General features: G+C 41.9%; 1 protein-coding gene across 1 annotated transcript in view; it reads right to left on the bottom strand.

Moving 5' to 3' along the window:
* The window catches only part of CUZD1 (CUB and zona pellucida like domains 1), a 45,799-nt gene that overhangs the window by 6,510 nt on the left and 28,547 nt on the right, over positions 1-10,742 (bottom strand). The window contains exons 14-18 of the mRNA XM_017809125.1: positions 10,274-10,545; positions 2,515-2,826; positions 806-1,348; positions 392-604; positions 3-299 (exon numbers count right to left, since the gene is read on the bottom strand). Coding sequence (XP_017664614.1) covers positions 3-299; positions 392-604; positions 806-1,348; positions 2,515-2,826; positions 10,274-10,545 — 1,637 coding nt within the window. The remainder of the gene's footprint in view (positions 1-2; positions 300-391; positions 605-805; positions 1,349-2,514; positions 2,827-10,273; positions 10,546-10,742) is intronic.

The following is a 10,742-nucleotide window of genomic DNA, read 5'->3' as shown; positions in this document are numbered from 1 at the left end:
ACTGGCATCCTCCACGTGCCCACAGTTGTGCACTCCCCAGCCGTTGTGCCTGCACATCCGCAGGGAGGGCTCGTCCCCACGGCACTGCACGTCGTCCAGGAAGATGCGGCCGGAGCCCGGGCCAAAGTGGGCAGTGCGTGGGGCACCCAGGGCCTCCCCACAGCCCAGTTGCCGACACACCACCTGGGCATCCCGCAGGTCCCACTGGTCATCACACACCGTGCCCCACGTGCTGCCGTCGTACAGCTCCACGCGGCCCTCGCAGCCGTTCCTGCCGCCCCGCAGACGCAGCCTGGCACCTGACACAGGAACATGCCATGGGTCAGGGTCACTCTTGGAAAAGAGATGAGGGTAACTAAGGAGACCAGTGAGTGAGAGTGGACAAGGTTACCTGCTGTGCTCTCCTCTGCTGTGGTAGCTGTTCTCACTGTGGTGATCACCTGTGTTGAGGTGGACGCCTCTGCTGTGGAGAGTGGTAGGGCTGAGGAGGTTGGTAGGGTTGTGGAGGGTGGTAGGGCTGTGGAGGTTGGTAGAGTTGTGAAGGGTGGTGGGGCTGTGCTGGTTGGTAAGGCTGTGGTGGTTGTCTCCGGTGCAGTGGACGTCTCTGTTAGGGAGGTCATTAGTTCAGTGACAATGGACATGGCACTGGACGTGACAAGCAGAGCTGGAGCACTAAGAGAGGACTAAGTAAGAGAGCCAGGAGCTCTGTCCTGCCATTCTGGGAATCTTCCTGGAGTACAATCAGGCCTGTGAAGGAAGTTCAGGCACACTAAAGAGAACAGTGAGTGACAGTGGACAGGGTTACCTGCTCTGGTCTCCTCAGCTGTGGTGGCCAATGTTGCTGTGGTGGTTGTATCAAGCTGGGTGAACATCGGTGGTGAGGAACTAGATGTCACTGTGGTGGTCATCTCTGGTGAAGGGGACATGTCTTCCAGGGAGGTCGTTAGTGGTTTGGTGGTTGATGTCTCTAGGGTTGATGTCTCTAGGGTTGATGTCTCTAGGGTTGATGTCTCTAGGGTTGAGGTCTCTAGGGTTGTCGTCTCTAGGGTTGTCATTGGCACTGTGGTGGTCATCTCTGGGAATGACAGCTCTGCACTGGTGGTCAGTGGCACCATGCTGGTTGGTGGCCCTGATGATGGTGTCTCCATTGTGCTGGCTATTAATGCTGACATGGTTGTCTCCCCTCGGGATGTCATCATCTCTGTTGATGCTGAGGTTGTTGTCTCTGTTAGAGATGCCGTTGTTTCTGGGAATGTTGTAGTTTCAACAACTAGAGGCAACTCGAATGCTGCCTCCAGTGTTGCTGTTGCTGGTGCCACGGTGGTTGTTGATGCTGTATCAGCCTCTTCTGTGAACCCAGAAGAAAAACCACCCCACACGTGAGGACTGTGCTTGTGCAATGGGTGCATCTGTGTGTTACCTACAAGCCCAGTTCCTTAAGGATGAAGTGAAATCAAGGTAAATTACTCTGATGGCATACTCCATCTTTTCTGGGGTCAAGGGATAGAATGGAGGTGGGTAACAACCAGCTCAAAATTTTTCTTGGAAGTGGTATTTCCAGATGATGAAAGCAGGGTAGGGTACTGGTGTGCAAATAAATGGTACTAAAAGAGACTTAAAAAGCACTGGTGTAGGTAGCATTTTCCTCTAGTATAGATTCAACCCACCAGGCTCTTACTCCCTGAGAAAATGTGGAAAACTGCAATATGTACATAAAACAAACTGTTTTATTAGCAAACTGTTGCCATCAGCCATGTCTCAGTTCACGATCATCTCAAGAAAATAAGATACAGATTATCTACATTATCTTAAAAAATAATGGGCAAGTAGAATGACAAAACAACAGGGTGACAGACTATTCAAAATGGATGGATATTTATAAAGGGAACAGGTATTAATGGACCTAAGCTTGAAAAAAACCTTGAAAAATATGGAAACAATGCAAAGTGAATTGTCAGCAATAACAATTTGGGTTGTGACTGTAAAATTACTATTGCCCATAAAGAATCCTTTAAGAGTTCACCTAACCCCATTCCTCCCTGATAAACTGATACCAGATATAACTTTGACTTTAATTTCTACTTGTTTCCTTATTGCCTCTGCCGGATGATTAGATGGAATTAATATTCTGCATATTGCAATATATATCTGGTTCTTGGTGCTTTAAATTGCTTTGTGTGGATGAGTAAGCACAGTTTGTATGTCACCCTGGTGAGAAAACCTGAGTCCATGCTGGCTCTGCAGGGTCAGCAGGGTGAAAAGACAGGGTTGTTGGAAGATCAGACTGTGCTTGCTGTGAATAGGTCTTTTCAGAGGGAGTGTGCCCTTCCACAGATAGAAAATTCTTCATAATAAAGTAGAAAAAAATGTTAGACCTATATCTAGTATAACTTTTAGTCTTGAATGAACGAAACGTTATCTAGTAGGAGAATGTCTGCAAACCCCCATGCTGACACATGCAGATGGAGTGCAATTTATAGCAAAATTGTTTAGAAAAGAAAAATGTGACAGCACCTGAACAGACAACACCAGCATCTTCGTAGTGGGCACAGTTGTGTATCCTCCATCCCGAGTGATTGCAACGGAACAGGGACATCTCATTCCCATTGCACCTCACGTTGTCCAGCAGGATGCTGCCAGAGCCTTCCCCAAAGTATGCACTTCCCATAGCTGCAATGGCCTGGCCACATCCCAGCTGCCTGCACACAACCTGGGCATTGGCAAGGTCCCAATAATCATCACAAACTGTCCCCGACTGTCCTCTGTAGTGGATCTCAACGCGACCTTCACATCGGTGCCTTCCGTTCACCAGCTGGATAGAGGGCGCTTTGGGAGAGAGGGAATCGAGCACAAAACAGTCAGACAAATAAGCTGGAAGTGACTGTAAGGAGTATTCTGTCCTCTTGCCCTATTGTTCCTAGAAGGTGCTTGCCCAGCCCAATATTAAGTGCTCGTAAGGACAGAGGTTTATTCACACCTTTTTTTCCTTCCTCTCTTCCAGATCTCAAAATCAGCTGTGTATATTTTATGCAAGATTGCTACAGTAAAGACAGAAAGCAGGCTAAGCAAAAACTATTTAAGCTAGAAAGGAAATTCCTTATTAATAAGCAAATTATAATAGGAAAGAAAAAGAGAGAAACTTAATTTCAGTATCTTGATGAAAACTAAGTAAAACTGTATTAAGAAAATAGCACTAAATTTTGTTCTTTTTGTAAACAGGAAGAAAATATCATGTTTTAAGAACACATCTCATATTTGTGTATTACTTTTACTCACTGCTGTCAAAACGTTTTATGCTAAAGAACAAAGAGACATCACAATTTGCATTGAATCCTGCTGGAATTTGGGATGCAGAGCCTGGCTTTCCTGCCCTCAGCCTGGATCTTACCCAGCAGCATGTGTGTGTAGCTCTTCAGTGTGACATACAAAGCCTCTGTTGATCTGAGTGCAGAAGGGAAATCAGAGCAGTGGCTCAAGCAGATCAACAAGACTTCAGCGACACAGCAAGATTCATCTTGGACAGCCAAGACTGTGTCTTTTCCCTAAACTTATGTTCTTGGAGCTGCTATAGTGCTGCCATATAAAAGCTGCCAGGCAGATAGCTTACAATTCATGGGATATTGTGCACTGCTGAAAGATGAGAATCAGGGCACTACTTTGCTTAAGATGATGTCCAAATTAGGCCCAATGAATCCTTCAGATAAACCATAGAATTCTAGAGAAGACAATATTCATTCTGTGTTTCTCTCCATGGTTTAAATAATTTAACTGGAATTTCTCTTCTTCCTCTAGAACTTTCAGAAGAATTTTAAGGACATAGAGTCCACACATCAAATCCAAATCCTATTGTTTTTAAGAGTAATTTTACTGGGAGGAGAATTCCACCAAATGTTCTACAGAACAGACAATAGTCTCAACAGGATGATAAAGATTTCAATAGGAATTCAGTGGCTTTATTTCTTATATACAATTGAAGTGTAACTAGATTTCTGAAATAAAGAAATAACCTATCATGTATACATCTGATTACTGCATTCATTCAGGTAAAACACATCTGCTTTTCACTTTGATTTGGCTTGTTTAGACGTTCTGCTGTGAGCAGCATGAAAATCCTGATTTCAGAGAATCATTTTTGGTGAAGACATTTATTAAAGTCTTTACCACCAAGTGTAAGTGGGCAAACAAATGCAGTAACTTAAGATTTGCAGGATTTACACTTTGGAATTCAAAACATGCACACTGCACTTGTTATACTTTACTTTTCTGCCAAATGCATATTTGCCTTGTTATTAAACACTAAGTCATCCAAAGCAAAACAAATCTCAGGAGTTAACAGCTCCATGATTTCTTCACTGCATCTGATTCTTTGTTATTGGACTAGAAGTACAGTCAAGACGGTGGCCAAACTAAATTTGTCCTGATTTGTATGCATTTCAAAGGGAGAAGCTACAAAAGTGCCCCTTGACTTATATCTGACTTGTTTCTTCAAATATCTACTTGAACTTGCACATTTTTGAACCCCGCTCACAGGAGTTCTGAGAGGTGACACAGCAAACCTGGCAAAAAGTCAGCGCGGGATTAGGAAATTAAAGCTGATCTAAACCAGGTTAATTTGCTTTCATTCAAGGTCTGTCATCACTGTGAGAGCACAGCCATCAGCTGGGGATGCAGTGAGATGGATTGAGTCCTGCCTCACACTTCAAAGGTATCAAAAAGACAAAAGCCTGTGATTATACAGCGAATACTCTGCTCCAGGAGACAGAGGCAGAGAGCAGAGAGAAGAAGTAGAGCAGCCAAAGGGAGATGGCTCATCAGCAGGCAAGCAGAGGACAGATGGAGAAAATTGGATGAGGTGGACGATGGCAACATAAATTCTCATCACAATGTTTAAATGGCTGGTTAGAAAAATCATCAGCAATTATTCTAAGATATACACAGAACTATTTAGCTCAAAAAAGTCATCCAAGTCGCTTAGGAGATAGAAACTAATCATGTAAGGAAGAATTCAATGACCATAAAAAAGTTCAACTAAAAGCATTTCTTCACTATCATTATTTTTACGTGTCCATCATTCACTCACAGTGCTAGAGTAAGAAAACTTTACTTCTTGTTATATTTCATTAAATTGTACGTAAGACCAAGAAGAACCAAATAGTACAAGGAATATCAAATATATAGCATACGTATGCATGCATACACTATGAAATAAATATACACTGAAAATAAATAAATAAATAAATAAATAAATAAATAATCATTTTCATTATTCTTAGATCAAATTTCTGGAACTGGAGGAATGACTCGTTCATAACATGCTCACAGACACAATTCTCGAAATGATGCAAGGTACTAAGACGAGTATGACCCTGTGACAGCAAAATGAACTCCACTAAACGGTTCAAAATGTTCTTACCATTCACTCTGATGATTAGTTCATCATTTTAGTAGAACAAAACTGTGCTATCTCTTTCCTCTAATTCCTGCTTTAGCCTTTTTCCCAAACTGATACAAACATGAATCTAAATTCTGTTCGCGGAATCAACAGAGAGGCTCCAAGCATTAAATATTTTTATGCACCCTGGAACAAGTCTAAGTGGTTTTTACCTGTTTTGGCCTCTAGAACTGCTGGACCCAACAGGAGTAGCCATGTCAAAATCATAGTGGTACCCATCTTACCAAGTACTATTGATAGAAAGGACCTCAGAATATATAGTCTCTATTTCTGAAGGGGAGTGGCTCTACAGGTTTCTTTCTCTACAGGTGAACAATAAAACAACCACAGTCCTCTGATCTGAAACAAACATATGTTTGATTTGTTATTTAATATTTTGTAACTTCCTGGGTTTTGCAAAACGATAACATCTCAAGAGTAACATTTTCCATTGCCTGGAAGGAAATATTTATGCTACCGTAGGTTTCACAATCATCTCATTGTACAAAAAAAAAAGAATGAGCTCCTATCCAAAGACACCTTTCAATTCCAGCTGATGACTCTCAGTATTTTTCTTTCATGGTGAGATTCCTTGACAGGTTATCAGGATGGTAGCAGAATCTTGAAACTTAAATGGGCTTCTTCCAGTAAAACAGTAAAAGAGACTTACCAACCAGTGTGGCAAGTCTTCCTGGGGAATCAAGAATGTCCTAAAGCTTCAGCATACTTTAAATAAAATAAGATTAGACCTGCTGGCCCTGTTGAAGTGTGACTGGGGAGTTTCTGAAGAATCTTGCAATTGAAGTCAACACCTCCACCCCCGCAATTAACCCATTCTTTTTTGGCACATTTAATTTCAAGCCAAAACTCAAGTCAAAATTCACTGAGAGGCTGTTAGATTGGAAAAAAGTGTCAGAGGATCGGGGTCAGCTGATAACCTTTTGTGCAAACACTGTTGAAAAATGAGTAGATTTTGCACAGAGTTAAGAAAATTACATAGCTTGAAACTTAATTTTATTCTAAAACTTCCTTTGATGCTTTGAACCAACAAATGAGGGGGAAAATGTTCAGATTTATATTAAGAAAATTTCTTAATATATTCCTTGTTTAATTTTGCATAGTGACAGTTACAGCTGTGTCATTCTTTGAAGAATGAATTCAAAGCTTTTCTACAACATGAAATAATGCTTAATTCTCGTTCACCACTCTCTTGTCAGAGTGATTACTTTCCTCTCTTTCTGTGTTTTAACAACTTAAGAAGAAAAAGCGGATGAGCATCCCTACCCTGAAGAGCCAGAATGTTGTTTTCTATCTCATTCCTACTTCTACAGCCATCATTTCTTGGATGGAATTATCCCAAGTTAAAATTGCTGCCATATACAAATTTATTGCTTCCAGGGACAGTCATAAAGGATGAAAACCAAAGGCCAAAGGAGAAAGAGAATGACCTAGAAGGCCTTTCCACAAAGGCCAACATTATTGGAATGGAAGAAGGAAGTGTAAAATACCAGAGGCCAAAGATAACGTTGGAAGGCTTGAGAGTGAACATTGAGAAGGGTAAATATGTTTCTTCTTTATCCAAACAACCACATTTGCCCATGAATGAGGATATGTACACAACACCTGGTATTCACTATTCATATTCTTCTGGTTTTGACACCTTGACAAGAAGCAGAAAAAATCCAGTATATTTGACTGGCCAATCAAACACTGCAATCAGTGAAGCCACAGTAAGGGATGGATCGCAATCCTTCTCCAAACTCCTGCAATGACTGAAAAGGGCGAGGAGGAAGGGGAACACAAAAGGGATTCCCAGGTGGTTCAAGTATAAAAAAACATCTTAAGCTGCCCAGGTAAAAGAACAAAATTGATTAATTCTTCAGTACACTCTTCTCTAATGAATTCTTAATTTAAAAAATCTAGATATTTCTAGACATCTTGATTATCAGACAATCTCTGCATGTAGAAATAGATAAATAGTATGTTCCAATTAATTAATTAATTAATACAAATACTGTACAGCTCATGTTTTCATCCTTCCCATCGGTTAGATTAGTCTCTTGCAGTAAGAGACTTTTGTTCTTAAGGTCTTCTGGCAGCTTGAGGTATTTCTCAGCACATCACTCTGTGAAAGAAGCTTTGAAAACACTTTCTCTTCTGCTGACTGAAAGTGTGGACACTTTGCAGACATACTGGTTTTGGTGAGATCAAAATGAAAACCACTGAAAGAACAAACAAGATTAATCCTCTTTCGCATGTGACTACAAGAAAGTATCTGCACTGAAAAAAGGGTAGCCACAGACTTCTGAAAAAAAGGAAAGGTATTATGATGCAGTTAGGCAGTTTAGTCTAATTTGTTGGGTTACTTGATGACCTCTTGGGCTCTGTTGCCCGTGTCATGTGAAGTATGTCATTGCAAACTGACCTGCATTTGGTCGGTGGTGAGGATGCAAGTGGATCAGAACTGTCCACCACTGGATTTATTGGTAGATCTCCCTAATGGGGGAGGACAGGAGGTGGGAAGGAAGGTCTGTGGCAGAGACATCATTCACCAGGCACATGTACTTTAGAGCATGACCCTTTCCTCGTCATCAAATGCAGCCCTTGCTGTGCTGAGCAGATCACTGGACTCCCCTGAGTCTGGACAATCTCTGGTCCGCACAACAGGACTAGATGAAAGGCAGGTCACCCTTCTGAGTTGTTCTGCCCTTCTAAGGTGCCTGTAGGCAAAGGGGAGGTGAGGACCCTCAATCTTTGTTGCTCATGTGTGGAAAACAAAACTCACACTTTCTGTGTGTAGTGCCAGTCCCTACGTGTATGATCCCATCTCCACAACATGGAGGCCTGCCTGGAATCACGAGGAGAAGGCAGCTTGAAGGAAGAAATGGTACAGGCTGTAATGATGATTCCTGTCGGAGCTGCCCACATCCTCCTTGTCAAGTCAGGATGTCACCCTGGAGTACAGCACACCTTCCTTACACGTCACTACTTTGACTCTGGCTCACCTCACACTTAGTACATTACGCTGTTCCAAATGAACTCACCTCTTTCATAGCTGGCTGGAAAACAGGAAAGTCTGAAGAAGGGCATTTCTCAATCAACACCAATGACCTTTACACCTGTATTAAGTAGCTTCTTCTGAAGGAATTCTTCCTTTTTTTATTGTTTTTATTTTGTTTTTGCGTGGGAATAAGAGACAGGACACACTTCCTTATGGTAATTTACGTACATTCTCTCCCTCCCCCACTTCACAGGTGTAGAAATGTGTGAGAGCAAGAGCAGCAATTGTTGCTTAGAAAAGTCACTTTGTCAGAAGCCACATTTTCCAGTCTGATAATGTGTTAGCTGTGAGTTCATACACAGAAGTGCTTTGTTTGCAAGTACACAAAAAAGAGTATTACTCAAAAAAACCCCCCACTTTCTTTCATGCTTTTATTACACTTTTATCTAACAGATTTGATCATATTCATCCTCCACACAAAATCTTATAAATGGCCTACATCTACTCAGAGAAACATGTACTTGGGAAGATCCATACTCCCCCAAAGTAAGGATCACTGTACAGGAATACTTCTTTATGTGCATTTTTGCTTGTGGCTCATTATTGAGAATTTTTTTACTCCAAAGTAACATTTTTGTTAGACTACACGGAGTATCTCATGGTGTTACACAGGTGTTTTATGTGCATATCAGCAATGGCCAAAGTTCTTTCTCAAGTCACCTAAATCAGACAGACATTCAACCAAGAGTTCAACTGAGATGCCCTGAAATGTCCAGCATTGAAGGTGCTTATTTGAATGCTAGGGTGGAAGAATCAACATTTCTTTACACCTTAGGTATGTTTGGACTAGGTTTTAAAATCAGACTGCTTTAAAAGTTCAGTTCATGGTAACATCAGGTGTAATCTTGATACAAGACATTCTTCTGACAAGAAGACAGTGGAACAGTCAAGTAAGAGTTGCCCTTCACGCTGATTGCAAAACCAAACAATGAAGCAGATGGCTGGTGAAAATATCCTTCCACCTGCAAGCCTGGGTTGCCTCTCACATTATCTGGTAGGGGATGGGTTTCTGCAGCTCACGCTTCAAAAGAAATCCTCCCACGGTGAGAAGAGCAGCAGCTCCCAGCACCACGGCGGTGACAGCCAGGGGGACGTGGGAGCTGCCAGCAGGCTCTGAGCTCAGAGACTCCCCTCTTGCCTGCATGTCAGAGTCAAGCTCTGTGCACGAAAGAGAAAGAGAAAGGCTTACATTTGTTTTCCTGACCTGGTTAATCTCAGAGGTAATTAGGCAAAGAGAACTTGAATTACAATGCTGTAATCTGGGTTAGATCAGAAACCAAGTTGTTCTACTGCAAATGATTCTGTGGCCCCACAGAAAGGTTATGGCAAAAAATTAAAGAGTATCTGAGAGTCTGTAATTATTACACTCAAAGACCACAAGATGCCATTTTCTGACAGTGGGAACAATGGATACAAGGCATTGGGAAGCAACGGGTCAAAGGGGACTTAGAGATTGATTATTAATGAATGAGAGACATGCCAGTCAGGCACAGACACCTTAGGAATATTAATATAAATCCAGCAGGGAGATGAGTTATAGCTCATCCCTCTTTCTGCAGAACTGAATCAATTGCCATTGTGCAGAACAAAGAATGGATCTAAACCATGACAGAAAGGAAACAGCTTGTAAAACTAATATAAATATTATATTAAAAAAATATAAAAATAATCCCCATAAGAATCATAGCAGAATTGCAAATAAATGGGTTTCATGTCTGAACTGCAATGCAAACACACAGTAACACACAGAGTCTTACGTTATTTAAGGTATTTAAACTTACCAGTGTTCCTGTTCTCAGCGTGAGCTTCCCGGAGCTGCACAGGTCCAACAACAACATTCACTCGTCCCTGGGAAGAACCCGAATTCCTCTTGAGCCTACTCACACAGCCCTGATAGCAGCGGGAGGAGTAGTCTCTCTGCCTGCACACCACCAGCTCGCACTGCAGGTAAACCGACGGGTATTGCTCAGCAAAGGAGAAAGCGTTAAACGAAAACCGAGCGATGCTGCCGCGCGGTGAGGAGTGCAAAGAGTAGGTAGGGTCCTTAACACACCTGGGGAGACATTAAACCAGCAGGTTAGCCGTTGACCAATAGCTTCTCTTGAATAGCAGCACTACTGCATTACCTTTGTGCAGTAAATTTCAGAGTTAAATATAAAATCAGAAATCGGAAGGATTAAGAAAAGCGTGTGCTTTTAGCAAGAGGAGGGATTATTAAATGCACGCAGCACAGAAATTCCGTAGCTCAAC

The sequence above is a fragment of the Lepidothrix coronata genome, unplaced genomic scaffold (assembly GCF_001604755.1).
Source record: "Lepidothrix coronata isolate B3197 unplaced genomic scaffold, Lepidothrix_coronata-1.0 Scaffold25, whole genome shotgun sequence".
Taxonomy (NCBI): Eukaryota; Metazoa; Chordata; class Aves; order Passeriformes; family Pipridae; genus Lepidothrix; species Lepidothrix coronata.
This window is presented reverse-complemented; position numbering and strand designations above follow the sequence as displayed.